Raw genomic sequence first — 16,037 nt, forward strand, 5'->3', positions numbered from 1 at the left:
ATTATACCCGGTGAACAGATGTCATGCATCTCATATTGGCCTACCAACAAGTTACCATTACCTTAGCAAGCTCATCTGTCAGCTGTCTGAGGCCTGTTCTTTTGAAATAACAACAGGCAGGGAGCATTTCACCCCTGTCAGTCAGGCGGCAATAGCCCTTGCTGCCTCACGCTTCAGTGCGCCTCGTTAGGAGCCTCGCACCCATCTCCTTTATTAAGGGACTCTGCAGCCCTGGTCTAACAAGAATCAGGAAGCAGGATTAAGTACTGTGACAAAGAGGACCTAATAAGCTAGAAACTGGTGTGTCTAAATCTATGCTGGCTCAAGGCACAGGCTCACGCTGCTCGCTATTCAGCTTTCAGGCACAGGCCACCAGGGAAGCAAGCCAGCACTGTGATTAGCCGTAACCCTCTGACCAGTGCTGCTATGAAGATCATGTGTCACTCAGGGGCTTGCTTTGCAATTGCAAATTGGATTTTCCATTTTATTACCTGAAAAAACCCCACATACATTGCTCTCCAAAACTGCCAACGCTGTAAGCACTCCCTTGTAATTACAGCTCTGCAAGTACTGCATCAAGGTAAAATGATCAATCCGTGTACAACTAACAAAAATAGTTAAATTTGGGGAGGCAAGCTTGGCCCAATCATGGGTCAAATTCAATGCTGCTTACAGGAATAAGTCACACATTCCCAAAATCTCAGTAGCCAGGGTCTCAGCTGAATCCTCTCATCCCGAGCCGTGTCAGAAATTTATCGCCCAGGGAAAACTGCTGTATGTTTCCATCCCCGCAGCGCACTGCCCGCTTCCATTCCAAATACCACATGGCTCATTTCAACGTAATTGTAATAAATACTATTCTATAAAGCCAAAGACGCCTTACAGCAAACAGAGGACTTCTCAATCAAAATGAGCTGTAGGTCCCCATGCCAAAGCAATCACGTAATTTTCCTCTGTCTTCTGTTTCTCCCCAAAACACTCTGGGGGCAGGTACAGATATTACTTTTTACCTTCAGAGGTAAGAGGCAGGCAGAGGCCCTAAGGGTAAAATTAACCTAATTACAGAGGAAATTGGGGCACCTGGAAGTCCACCATCCGCCCTGAAATCCACCCCCTTGCTGCCCAGGACGTCCCTCTGGGAGCCCTGCCGGCAGCAGCTGGCCTGGCAGCCCACACCACCGGCCACGTACAGCTGCAGCGAGAGGTCAGCTGCCACCTCACAGCCCAGGGTTTTTAAGTGAAGAATTTAAGCAAGTGTTGTAGTGCAAAAAGGAACAAGCCATCTGCCCTCATGGCAAGCACCAGGCAGACAGTGGGTCCTCCTCTGCAGAAGAGTAAGGGAGGACTGCCTCACAGAAAGCAGGAAGGACAGGGCACCCGACGCGTTTGGTACCGAAATTTCCATCTGGAAATGAAGGACAGAAATGGGCAGAAAGTTAGGCAGGGTAAGAAGTCTCAGAGAGCCTAACCCACCTCATCAGCACTAGGGAAGAAATAAGAGTCTAACACTTCTGCCACAAGGCAAGCCACTTGAGAACAAAGAAACCACATAATTAGAAGTGAGCCAGGAAGGAAATGTGTCACTCCTGCATCACCATACGTTGCTTGGGGCCGTATCCTGTGTCCTCTCTGTGCTTACAGCTAAACCATCCGTGAATCAAGGGCTTACCTAATTCTGCTCTGGCTGCAGAACATCCAGGAGTCCCAAGCATGAAGCCAGTCTCAGTGAGACCTCAGGAACAGTATGTGGTGGGGTAACCAAACACATGGGAGCCCTGCATGAACCCTTCTGCCCCAGTGCACCGAGATGAACCCAGCAGCATGGAAGAGATGATCAAACCTGCCTGAAGCAATGGCTCTGGTACCAGGCTCACCGCAGGAGTGCTATGCAGCTGGACACCTTACAGATGTGTCCCCGTCCCCTCCCACCCTGAACAGTCTCCTTGCCTAGACCTTTTTTTACGGCAGCGGTGTGCTAAGAAATGCTGTTATTCCATCCCTGCAGCACTAGAGCCACGGACCAGGGAAAAAGCCATGGCAGATGCGCCTTCATGCATATTGTCTAACAGTAGCGTCAGCAGAACACTATCCCCAGGCCTTTAGGAAATTTATACACTGTTCTGCTACACAGATCACATCAAATCCCTCGGATATTTTTAGTAAGCAAAATACAAAATTGCCTCTAGTAAAAATCCAGTACTGAAGATTCAATCACAAAATGCATTAGGGTTGGAGATTGCATTGGTTATTGCTGGTTAGTTCTTTCCATGCACATCAGCCTATTAAAAAATATTTGTTTATCATCTCTAAAATTTGGCATAACTGGTAGACTAAAATTGTGTTTCTTCATAACGGACTTAAAGTTCTTGCTATTTTGCCATACTGAAAGCGTCAACTCCACTGAAATGCATTACAGTCACACGCTTCTGGTAAGAAAGGAGAAGGCTATCTTTAAGACTAGTCAGCACAGCCCCTTTCCTAGATCACAGAATGTTTTTCAAATTATTTTTGAGTGCTTCTAAAATTATTCTTATAAATATATAATGAAAACTATATATCCCAGAACCCAGGTCTAGCATGCTTAAAGAACCTTCTAATTTCTAAGCCTGAAGGATACTTTTTTTTACGATTTCTATCTTGCACAGACATAGATCTCCATGTAGGAAGAATGCAAAGTGGACATACGCTGCTACCAGTGAGCAGACACTGAAAAGAGAACAGAGTCTGGAAAAGAGAGGAACAAGAGATAAAGGTCTAACAGCTGACTGCTGTGGACGACCTGCACAGAATGACCAAGAGCGTTCTAAAAGGAGCCAGCTCTGTGGTTTAGAAATACCTGATGTTGGCTTTTTTTCTTCTGCCGCAGCACTCATTGCATCTAAAGATGATCCTGAACCATTAAGTTTGATTGGATCAGTGTGACTGAAGTTCCGTGTTTAACCCACCCTAAAAACTAAATGCTCCTATGCCTAACTAGTAAGCTGTGCAGACCTGAAAACTACCTGCTACCCAAATCTCTTGTTAGCTGCCACCTGGAAGCTCCAGTAAATAGATCTACACCAAAACAAACCCTTGAAAATCCAAGGGCAAAATCAAAGTATGCATACTTTTAATTTTAATGTATTCTAACTTATGCCATCCATTTATCACTGCTTAAATTCAGAGCTCCCACAGCCATGGATGGACAGAAGGGACATCTTGTATGACAGTGGGCACACCTCATCCTGAGTGATGTTAAAGGGAAAAGGCAGCTACAGTGTCCCTGCACCTCCCTCAATAAATCTATCCTACATTTGCTCTAAAACATGATAGTTAATGGTTTTTGTTATTTTCCTTCAGTGCTGTTGAAGTAAGTGGTTTGTGTGAACATTTGTATTTTGCTCAACTGCCTGCAAAGGTCAGAAAAGAGCTCATAAAAGCAAATAAAATGCTGCCTCCCACAGTCATGTTTGCAGAAGTAAGTGTCAGAGCCAGTGATAATGCTACCTATTGCTTTGACCAAGGGTGTCTCCAGACTTCCCAGGCTCCTCCTGTCCATTAGATCTAGCCTGCAAGCATGTCTCATAGGCAACTATAAGCCCCTCACCCTTTTGTGATGTAGGATACATGTAGTGCATAATATTTACCTAATGTACTTATACTTACGGTATAGTAAGGCACGACTAGTGTGCATAGGCATTACTTCACTACAAACAAAAGAAAACAGAATGAACACAAACCTGACTTGTCCTTTCCACTCGAACGCCCCTTGGCAACACTTTAAATACTTTCAAAAATTAAAAGGTGAAATAAAGTAATTAAACAACTCTGACATTTGAGAACTGAACATTGGCATTCAGGATAAGAAACATGATCCTAGCTGTAAAATGCCAGATCAACGCTTCTTTGCAATGGTTTAAATTCATCCCTAGTGGAGCTTCATTAAAATCAATGGAAATAATTTTTAGCCTGTATACTGTTGTTACACATCTGCAACCCGTTGATACTCTGACTCACCTTCCAGCCTACACTCTACTGCGCTGACCTCAAGGAGAGTCCTCAGGCTGTAACACACCCCTTTCAGTGATTACTCTTAAGACTGCAATTTAAATGTCCTTTCCCTTTACAACAAAAAGGTCTTACTCTCTCACTGTTGTACGTAAGGACAGGAGGAATAAAATTAGTTGTATTGCTTTATTTAGATATAAATACCCTTGAATCCTGTTTTATTAAATGCTAAGCAAGGGATCAATCCACTACACCAAATTTAAACTTAGGTTGTATGTAAAAATATGTCTGTCCTGGCTTGTTATAGATTTGCTTTACACTACAGGGCTTATAATTTTTATTACTTTTGTGGCATGTGCTTTGTCTCCACAGAGAGAGAGATTGGTTTAAGTGTAGGGGTGGAAGAAATATCATGACTATTATGTCATAAAAATGATACCAGCAATATAATTGTGAATTAAGTCTTAATATCTATGTTAAAAAAATGAAAATACATACTGATGTCTATGCCACAAAGTGTTATCAAAAGCAAATGATTTTTACTCCAATCTTAAGCACATGTAAGCTGTGTATTGGTAACTCCTATCATTCCTATAAACAAGTAAGATCATCTTTGCTTTGAAGACCTCTATCACTTTTGAGGGATTAGTCACAGAGAGAATAGATTTAAACAGTAGTTACAAAGGAGCAGTAACACAACAGAGAGCAAAGACTTCTTGTACAAAAGTGAAGTGTGACTCAATCTTTTTGGAACCAGTAGAAATATTCACAGAAATATTCAGTATGATAAACAAATCCACAGCTACATAGCATATGTCAAAAATACACATTTGCTTATTGATGAGTTTCTTTGCACTAAAAGAAAAACAGTAAATCCAAACCTAGACAGAAGCATCTCCAAAAGATCAATCCCAGCAACACTTTTGCCCTCTCGCCCCTACATTCTTGTACTGGAGAAGGTCTAACTGTTATCACTTGGAGTCACCAAGCACTTCAGCATTTGTGGCGGTTTTACTTAACAGGGGAAAAGGTTCAAGTCTCAAATGTCAAGAAGTCAGATTCAGTACATACAAATAAACTAAACAGATACTCCAGAGCATCCATCAGACAGAAGCAGGCTGGAAGTCTTCCTCTGACTGCATTCCTCACCAAACAGATGGGAATGTCTGTAGCCTCACCTGTGAGCATTAGACAGGAAGCCCCAGGGTAAGAGAAGGCTGAACGAGCAATCTGAAAGCCAACCACCGAAGCCTAAGCCCATCCTCAGTTTTAGAATTATTTTCAGGGACAAAAACCAGGAACACAGATATTGTAACATCACACATTATTCTAACAACTTCTAGATGTAAATGAGAATTTCCAATAATGAGTTCAGAGATTAGACCCCAACTTGAATGTTTGCTTGAATACATCTAACAGTAGATCTCTGTCAGTTCAGTAATTGAAAAATTTAACAAAGACATTTCAAACAGAAAAACACCTGGACTGAAAAACATCAGGAGATGGAGACTCTGCTAGTGGTGTCTTGTTCAAATGGTTCATCACTGTTAAAATGCACTCTTTATTTCAGTGCTGACCTGACCTGCCTTAGTTCTCAAACACTGCTGCTGCTGCTTCTGCCCACCTACATGGCAGAAAGATGACCTGTGCTTCCTTCTCATGGAGTTAGTGAGGATCAGCAGCTAAGTCTCCTCTCACTCTTCCCTTTGATAGGTTAAAGACTCTCATTATTCTGTGTGATCCCAGAATAGCTACTCCATTTGCTTCAACTCTGAGAAAAAAGACCACAGCTTAAATAAAGTAAAAGCTGACTAACTAAATCTTGAATTCTTTACCCTGGATGTAAAGGTGAAGTGGTACAGGGCAAACTGGTATTGCCTCAGCTACCCCTATTAAAATTCTATGGGAAGATAATTTTACTCTCCAGCACTGTCTCACCTCGACCTTCCACAGAAGAGTTTAAAACAAAGCGAATTTAGACCTGAGATATTTATACAAAATTCCAGCATCATAGCAAAGGTCAGCCAGAATCATTATACCAAAGCGTAATGGGGAGTCTGGCACAGGGAGACTTCCACTCCAGAATGTGACAGGACTGAAGATGAAGCCTGGGAAAGACAATAGAATGGAAGAAATGCTGAACTTCTCCCTTAAACCACAATTCAGGTATTACGTAGAGGCAGAATATAGACCTAAGCTGGCTGGGCAAACTCACATTTTCAGGTGACAAGAGGAGTGGTTAACTCTCTGGGAACAAGGGGAGAGCCCTGGCAATTTCTACCATCTCTCCACACAACAAACCTGACCTTAGCAGGACAACTAGTAGAAAGAGTAAATAATATTAACATTCACAGATGAAAGCCACAAGCCAGGAACTTATTCAATGCAGCACACAAAGCAGTCCTAGCCAAACAACTCCCTGCTAACGGCTTGTACTTCCACATGACGAATCACGCTGTTTCAACAGCCAAAATCCACCACACACAGCCTTCAGGTACCAAGGCAACTAGCCCAGCTGATGCCGTTGTGTGGGTAGTACGGCAGAAGAAACAGCATCTTGACAAAAATCCAAGAAATTACTTCAAAATGTTTCCTATACTCGTTCTAAAATTATTTCAAATTACTTACGACTCGATTAAATTCATTTCTCCCACATTCCTAACGTAAGAGAGAGACCCTTTACTAGAAGACCTACAAGTATCGCTAAGTTTCATGGACTCCTTTCTTTGAAAGGTGACACAGTGTGCCGGAAATACTATCTCCTTCACTGCTCTGCGTAACAAATGTCCGGCGCTGACTGGGATCTCAAGGGGCAAACCACCAGTCACTGCTAAATGTTCCCAGTGAAGAAACCCAAGAAACACACTATGTGGCAGATGGTTTTTGGAACAAAGGGAATTAATGTGATGTCAAAGTAGTTTAACATCAAAGACGTTTTAATGGCATAGGAAATATTACAGGTTTAGAAGATCAACATCCCAATTTATTTTGAAATATATTGCACATTTTTTCCAATCTCAGAAACTCCCCTGGGATTCTCAATTACACAGAAATTCAACAGAGCATTCTCTCTTTGAAGGGTCCCTATCAGACCAAAATCTAGTTAATTTAAAAATATGAGTTCAAAAAGGATTCATTGTATTGCTTTTGCCCTGCACCTTTGAAACTTCCATTCAAACACAGGTTGCCAAGTACTCAGAAAAGCGAAACCACTTTTAAGTACTATGGAACACGTGAAATGAACCAAATTTAACAACAAATATAACATTTGCTCAGATTGGCTCTAATTACAGTACTCTTACCTACCACAGCTCTGATGGAACAGATGAAGTATTTGCTGACAGAAACATCATTATTATGCTGATGGTACTTAGAGTACAGTCAACATTAGGAAAGCCTACACACACACTGTAGTCATCTGAGAAGTGACAGTAGGACTTGCATATTTTAAAAACTAATATAAGATCAAATCTGAATCTTGGCAAGTTTGGCAAGAATTACAGCAGTGTAAGGAAATGAATGCCTGTGGTGTAAATCTAAATAATGGGCTATAGAAAACATCCTTCTGTGTATAATGAAACTGCAAAGTTGTCATCTCTTCCCATACACCTTAATTCCCATCAAGGACTCTGTGGAATCAGCCTGGTTTCTAACTACGTAAAAAGTGGTGGGGTTTGGTGGCAGTGGTTTTTTCATATTGTAACACAAAATAAGCCTAAAATGAGAAACACAGTTAGAATATTCACAAATTTTCAGAGATGCTTTTCTTACATAAAAAAACTGTCTCTGACCCATCTTGCTACGTACATTTTTCTATTGTTCCTTAACTAACAACTGCTACATCAGTAGTCCTAGAAAACAAGTTATTTTGTTTATCCACTGTTAAGTTTAGTAAAGTTAGTTGCCTTAGTTCCAAAAGTAGAAACAGGTGTTTGTTTTTTTAAAATTGCAAGGTATCAATTAGTTGTTCCAGTGCTCAGAGCTGATGCCCAAAGAGCTCCAGGATGTTCAGGCTTCTAACAGGCACCACAGACCTGTATTTGCAGGTTTGAGCAGCATTGTGTTATGACACAGGCAGGGTGTAGTGACAGTTTATACTGAAATAAGAAAAGTTTGGCATTTACATCAAGTATATTTAGAAAAGAAATATCTTTTGTGAAATAAGTGATTCCTATGTTTGCACATGTCTGTTATAATTACCTAAGTAAACTGCTATTTCGATTAATATTAACTTGAACAAACAACTGCAGCAACTACTTTGCGTAATATAATATTCACTCACAAACTCTAGAGTCATTTCAAAAGGCTAAATTTTAAAATGCCTTCCTGTGATGGAAATATTGAGACTTTTGGCAGGATTCCTTGAACTTTCCATTTAAAGCCAATCCTTTATCCACAGAAGATAATTTAGCTGTTCAAAATGAAAAAATTATGAAAGAATTACTTAGCCATTCTGACATACAGATTTAATTTACAAAATGTTTGACTGTCCTTAAAAACGAACACGGCTACTTACCCCATAAAGTTTTTTTTTTTTTCTTTTTTAAAGAGCTTGAATTTACCACTTTTCAAGTATGTACCTACCTTAACAGTTTTGATAGTGTCTCCCTTTACCTGAGGAAATTATTTGATAAACTAGATAGTATTGAATAGAATACTTAAAAGCCACTGATGCCAACATTCAGTTTTAGAAAAAGAGGACGGTAATTAAAAATGCCTCCTTAGAAATCACTGTTCTTCCCATATGCATAAACATGAGCAAACTCCATGTATGTGTGCACAAACCTGTGTTGGAGGCAGGGTAATGAACACAGCCAACATTAGAATCTGGGTTTTAAAAATCATGCCATTTGTTTTCACACCAAAAATGCAAACCTACAGATAAGCTGGTTATATTCTCTGGGTGGCAATTTACATTTAGCTACAACTTTTGTGAATTTAGCTACTTTGTGAATATTCTGCACCATATACTACTTTTACACTGCTGACTCTGTTAAGAAGATCTTTTGTGTGGCACATATGGGTCCACCCAGATGACCATACAATGAACTTAAACCACCATCATTGATCTTACTAATTGCATCTGCCACTTCACGTGGTTCTTGCTTCTACACCGCTTTCTTTCCAAACACCGTTCCAATTGTTAAATGGTCAGAATACACAAAGTGACAGATTTAGTGCTTCCCTGGCAATTTATATAACTGACTGCAACTCTGTTTTTGCAGTGAATCATGATTTATTTGTCTCGCAATGCAGCACATAACCTTTTAAATGCTAGGGAAAAAAATGCCAGTGCTTCTTTAAAGTTTATATATGACTGCCCACCACCATTCCTCATGAACGCATTTTTGAGAGACAAACGATAAAAACAAGCTGCAAATTCCACCCACCTACTCCCGGCCATTTCCTGCGTTCACCACTCACAAGTACTGTATTTACAGACAGGCACCCTCACGGAGAGCACCAGTGCACTCTTCTAGACCCCTCTTTTCCTCCTGGGCAAGAATATTTTTCTTAAATTAGTGATAGGTATTATCTGCTAAACACAGAGGAGGATAATACTGATCCCCCCCCAGCCCTCTTACTGGCGTGTGCCATGCTCAATCACATCAGGTGAAATTAAGAGCAGGCTGCGGGGTTTTATTTATTGGTATCTCTCTCCATTCCAAAATTGTGATCCCAATGCCTGTGGCCTTTTCTCATACCCTACTCTCCACGCCTTCTGTACTTATTTCTATTACCTTTAAAAAACAGTTTAATGTACTCCTCCACTTCTCCTCATTCAAATACACTGTTTTATTCTGGTGTTTATGTTGTGCCCATCTCACTGGCAAATGAACATCTAATGACTCATTGGTGTCCACTAGTGCCTGAACTAAGCCAGTCAAAAGCCTTCAGCACCTTTAATTATGAAAGTGATAATGAGAGAAGAAAGATTGTTTACTTTAAGTGGAACAGCAGTACCTCCAATTAATGCAAATAGGACCTGCTCATTGAAAAGCTATTTATCCAACATGCACAGCACAAAGTATTTGCATAGTTCTCCTTACATTATAATTCAATTTTAAAAATTTAGGTGGGACAACTCAGAAAGCAGATAAAATTGTTTTCCCCTCAGATGGTGACTATGGAATTAGCAGGCCATTCATTAGGGTGTAACACTCACATACCACCTTTCATTGGCAGACTTTAAAACTGTCTGCAAAGGTGTGCTTCTCTAAATTCCCCTAGTTTGCAGAAGAGAAAACAGGGCTGCAGAGATGAAGTGACTTTTTCTAATCATTCAGCAGATTCATGCTTGCCTGTGGCCTGCTGCTACCTGATTTCAAACAAGCCCTCCAAAGCTCAGCCTGGTGCTCCATTTACTAAAATCCATTCCGTAAATGTTTGCCTATATACTTAAAAAAACAAGCAAGAACATTGCTTTGCACAGTAAACATGCTTGCAAGTTGCACAAGTTACAAATCTAGACTTCAGTGTAATGTTCTCTGGAAATATACCCCAAAATCTAGACTATTTTAAATATGTGACATAGTTCTAGTGCTACACATGGCATAGACTGCAATAAATATTATGCCAACTGATCATGAATAAGCATCTTGGGCAAGACCATAAAATGAAACATTTGTAAATTAATACATGAAAAGAAAAGTATAATTTATAGAATAGCATATGAGTAATAAAGAACAGAGGTAACAAGGACTGAAGCTGTGTCAGTGCACCTCATCCTGACCAGGTGGGGCAAAATTACAAGTCCTTTTTCTATATTGTTCTATACTGCAAACAAATATTAACTAAAAGGAAAAGTGCTTCCCTTGGCCAACCTGAGTTTTGCAGGTCAGCGCAAAATAAACATCAAGAACTTTGTTTCAAACATTTCCATTTGGTTTGGACAATGATGATAAAACCATTTGAAGTGAATTTGCTGTTTTGCTTGTAAGGCAGCAGCATCTTTAGGACATTTAATTAGCCACAGAAGTTGGTTAGACTCAGTGCAGCTTTTAACTTCCACTTTCTAGAAAAAACAAAGGCTATAATTTAGGAAGCTACATAAAAGCATATTTGCAGATACTACATGCTTCTGAACTGTTATTGCTGTTGAAAAAGACTTTAGAAATAAATATGAAAAAAAGCTAAAGAAGGACCTGTGTCAAAGAATAAACATCTGAAATTAACGAAACAAGAACAACTTTCATGTACCAGTGGCGAGAAAAAAAAAGGCAAAAAACTCAGCATCATATGGTCCACTAAATTGATAAAAGACAAAAAACCCACGCTGGACAAACAAATAACAGTCAAAATAAGCATCTTCCCCCACTTCACAGAAAAAAAGCAGACACTTTTCTTTGCTGTATGAAACAAAAAGCATAGGTTGCAGACTGTCATGTTTATGCACACAGCTGCCACATTCTCTAATGGGTTCAAGCAAGTTATTATGACAACAATTTTGCTTTGTCATGCTAACTTCAATCACTACCTTTCTGAGTTTTGGGAACTATTATTTGGACGGTACTAGTAGAACAAAGAATCTTCCTGTATTGGGTTTGTGTGGCGGGGTTTTGGTAGCAGGGGAGGAGCTGCAAGGCCGGCTCCTGTGAGAAGCTGCTGGAAGCTTCCCCGGCTCCAAGTCGGACCTGCCTCTGGCCTAGGCTGAGCCCGTCAGCCACAGTGGTAGCGCCTCTGGGAGAAGAGATTTAGGAAGGGGAACTGGTAGTGAGTAGGGGGACTGGCATGTGAGAGGAACCCCTCTGCAGACCCCTCAGATCAGTGAGGGAGGAGGGGGAGCGGGTGCACCGGAGGAGGGGATGCCCCTGCAGCCTGTGGTGAGAGGGCAGGCTGTCCCCCTGCAGCTGGAGCAGGCTCCTGGCAGGACCTGTGGCCCCATGGAGAGAGGAGCCCACGCTGGAGCAGGTTTTCTGGCAGGACTTGTGACCCTGTGGGGGACCCACGCTGGAGCAGTGTGCTCCTGAAGGACTGTACCCTGTGGAAGGGACACACGCTGGAGCAGTTTGTGGGGAACTGCAGCCTGTGGGAAGGACCCATGTTGGAGAAGTTTGTGGAGGACTGTCTCCCGTGGGAAGGACCCCACGCTGGAGCAGGGGAAGAGTGTGAGGAGTCCTGCCCCTGAGGAGGAAGGAGCGGCAGAGACGACGGGTGATGAACTGACCACAACCCCCATTCGCCGTCCCCCTGCGCTGCTGGGGGGGGGTGGGGTAGGTAGAGAATCCGGGAGTGAAGCTGTACCGAGGAAGAAGGGAGGGGTGGAGGGAAGGTGTTTTGAGATTTGGTTTTATTTCTCATTATCCTACTGTGATTTGATTGGTAACAAATTAGACCGATTTTGGTTTTTTCCCCCAAGTCAAGTCTGTTTTGTCCCTAATGATAATGGTAAGTGATCCCTCCCTGTCCTTGTGTCGACCCACAAGCCTTTTGTTATATTTTCTCCTTCCTATCCCACTGGTGGGGAGGAGTGAGTGAGCGGCCACGTGGTGCTTTGTTGCTGGCTGAGCTTAAACCATGACACTTCCCTATATAACAGTCCACAATAACAATAGGAATAAACCCTGTGTAACAAGTGTTTCAATAACAGGTCATTGATGCAGCTACATTATTCCCAACAAAAATATTTTATGACAATCTTTAAAAAGATCTGAAACCAAATTCTGGCTTGGGGCAAACAGGCACAACTTCTATTGAAGTTAATGCCCCTCACATAAAACGGAATGCTGCAATACAAATTCGGCAAAATCAATACTTATGTTTCAAAGAAAAACTCTACCTTATAGGTTGAAAGAAGCCACTTGTAATCATATTTAAATGGCCAGTATCACAAATTCAAAGTACATCAACCAGCTGTACGTCTTTAAGTGAAAAAGCTGTCAACTCACCAAGAAAGGTAGGCTACTGAAACAGAAAAATGAAAAATTCCTCTAATTTAGCTATATTTTACGCTAGTTGATCAAACTTCCATTTTTATGGGCATAGTCACAAAAAAGCCACTAATGCCGCTGTCATTTTCGCTTAATACAATTTTGGCTGATCCAAATAGTATTCTCAAAACCCAGCCAGAGACAACAATAGCTTTGCAGACCCAGTATTTATGATATGTTATACAAAGCAAGATGCTATATATGAATTGGCCATCAGGTGTACTAATACACAAGGAAACATAACATGTAAAAAACTAATGAAAACAAATACATATCGTCTTTTGGCCCCTCCTGCATATCCAGTAGGAGTGAAAAAGTGAGCGTTTCTCAGAGGGAAGTAAATATTAGCAGCAATGACAACTTAAGCATAATAATTTCCTAGAGTTTAACAACTAGTTTCGTTTCAGAGGAAACAGAGTACACCATTATTGCTATTATTCAAATAAATAAATGATCATCCATAATCTTACCTAGTTCTGGGGGCAGCACAGTAAGACGATTTCCCTGGATATGAAGTTCCTTAAGCTGAGTGAGCTCACCAATTTCTTTAGGCAGTGATACCAGGTCATTGTCTCTAAGACTCAGCTGAGAGTGAATATAAAGTAGTCAGAACAATTTTCAGTTATCATAAAGCAGCCTAAGAAGAACTCTACTCCCTCTGTCCCCACCTTTCTCCTAAACACTCAATTCTTCCAATTTATTTACAAGTGTCTGCTGGTAAACAAGAAACAGTTCCAGGTGTAGTGGTCTATTCCTGCAAACATACCCTACTACTCCTCAAATTGACTAGTTTCTATTCCTACAAGCATTGCAAAAGTGAATTGATTTTCCAAGAATTTAGATAAATTACTTACTATCTGCAACTTTGTGAGCTTCCCAATATCTGGCGGCAGGATTTCAAAATCGTTGTCACTTAGATAGAGTGCACGCAGGGTGGCTGCAAATTAAATAGCAATATATAAACAGGGTGGCATATAACCCAACCATTTGAGGTCTAATCAATAAAAGGGAGTCAGGTTTGATTAATAATCCTGACTTGGTGAAAAGCCTTTGACATACCCAGGGCTCACAATAATAACAAGCAGGTCAAACTTAGATTTACTGGCTTATTGTATTGTTGGTGAGTTCAGGAAAACATCTATATTCAAAAGGACTGGCACAATTAACAATTTCTACAATAGTAGACTCTGGCAAGGACTGGCACAATTAACAATTTCTACAATAGCAGACTCTGGCAGGTTCTGGCATATAGTCTCAATGCTCAGCTGTCAGAATACAGTCATTACTCTTTATTACCCCCGATTCTTATTTATTACATCAATTTGCATTCTAAACAAACATTTAAAAAATCATCTGAGTTTTTTGGACAAATATGTTAAGCTCTATAGAAAGCACAGCCTAATACTAGTAGAGAGACCTTAAAAGAGAGTAACACAGAAGACTCAAATTGTATAATTTGTAATTTCCATGCTTAGTCTCTACAAAAATTCACAGAAAAAGAGATGACCCAGCACAACCATGTAGCTTGCTATTACTGAACGAGCATACATGACAGTTTGAAAAAAAAATTAAAATGGAGACTCATAAAGAACTGTTGGGTGTAGAGGGAAGGAAGGTGGTCAAGTCAGCAAAACCTCTCCTCCCCACCAGAGAGGAGATCCCATCTGTCTTACGCGGTTTACTCCTCTTCCTCCTCTTTTCATTTCATTAAATGTGACCATTTTTAATAATGCTGACTTAAAAATTTCCCTCTGCCTGGTTACAATCACAAGATCTCTCAGCGGCACTGCTTCCTCTCCCCTCGCCCATCACTTTTGCTGCTAAATGCACTGATCCTGAAGCCACTTCAGTATAGTACACTGAAAAGACCAGTAAGGTAGCAGAATCACTGAAATCCAGAAAGTGCCAGAATTCTAAGTTGCTTAGGCAACCATAAAGCAGCCCTTTTGAACATATGCATTACAATACCTTTATTTTAACTCTCTGTGTATTTTTAACATGTGCAAAGGTCAGCTTAGCTCTACCATTCCTGTGCCAAGCTTTGTAACCGTAGCATAATTTTTAACATACTGGACACTTCAACATCCACATGCTGTTAAAACCATTTCAGTAATGAACCATTAGGAACACAATTGTTTCCAGAGACAACACACAACAGTTGCCTTGCAAAACAGTTTACTTTCCCCTGAGGCTTGCATGCTTCCATGAAGCTTTAAGTTTAACTGAGTATGGGACCCAAGGAAATATTACTCAGAAGAAAACTAATATACCATTACTCAGAAGAAAACTAATATACCATTACTAACCAAGTCTTCTCATGTCCAATGGTGTCAGGTGATTGTATATCAGTGATAAATATTGCTGAGCTATGTAGAAATATTCAAGAGACATTTGAAGAAAAACATAAATATCAGAAAAATTCTGTTGGAGTTTGGACTCCATCAAATAAATTTCAACTGCAGAAAGCAAAGCACCATATCATGAAGATTTGTAGAGTTTTTAGAAAAGTTTCTTACTCAGATAGAAGAAGTTTCCTGGTAAAGAATTTTCATTTAAGTTGTTGTAAGTCAAGTCAAGAACCTCTAGAGCTGGTAAAGAGCCAAATCCCCTTGGCAAGGTGTTTAACCTGTTCATGCTGTAGGTAAAGAAGAAAAAACAGAACATGACATCAGTATTTACTTCATCTAGTGGGAGTAGTACAGGCAACATGAGTTTAATTTCTGAAAATACGTAATCTACACCAAGCTTCCCTTTTGTTTTGAAAAGGGGTTGATGCTACAAGATATTGAGCAAGCCTTTTGTGATGGAGACCTTTTTTTATCTCTCACTCCCATAAATATGCCCAAAACTCATGCACTCGCAAGGGATCCTGTCTGTTATGTCAATCTACAGCCACACCTGAAACGGGAAGCACAAAGGAGAGAGGTGCCCCAGTGCTATGCTCAGCTTAAACAGTGTGCCATAGAGAAAGCTGGTCCTTGGTAGATTGCTTGTCTTCCACCTAAACTACAAATTACCCTTTTGCACATCATCTTGACCATGTGCCATTCCGCCACACCACATAGCTCTTCACCATGGTACCAAAACCAAAGAGGAATACCTCAACTGCATGGTATTTAT

At 40.6% G+C, this 16,037-nt stretch overlaps 1 protein-coding gene across 3 annotated transcripts in view; it reads right to left on the bottom strand.

Moving 5' to 3' along the window:
* Positions 1-16,037, bottom strand: part of RSU1 (Ras suppressor protein 1) — a 111,704-nt gene that overhangs the window by 65,748 nt on the left and 29,919 nt on the right. For all 3 annotated transcript variants that reach the window (XR_007505774.1, XM_049798091.1, XM_049798092.1), the window contains 3 exons: positions 15,434-15,552; positions 13,772-13,854; positions 13,388-13,502 (listed from right to left, as the gene is read on the bottom strand). Coding sequence is in view for 2 of the 3 variants with exons in the window: in XM_049798091.1 (XP_049654048.1) it covers positions 13,388-13,502; positions 13,772-13,854; positions 15,434-15,552 (317 nt within the window). In the remaining variant the exon portion in view is untranslated. The remainder of the gene's footprint in view (positions 1-13,387; positions 13,503-13,771; positions 13,855-15,433; positions 15,553-16,037) is intronic.

The sequence above is a fragment of the Accipiter gentilis genome, chromosome 4 (genome assembly GCF_929443795.1).
Source record: "Accipiter gentilis chromosome 4, bAccGen1.1, whole genome shotgun sequence".
NCBI lineage: Eukaryota > Metazoa > Chordata > Aves > Accipitriformes > Accipitridae > Astur > Astur gentilis.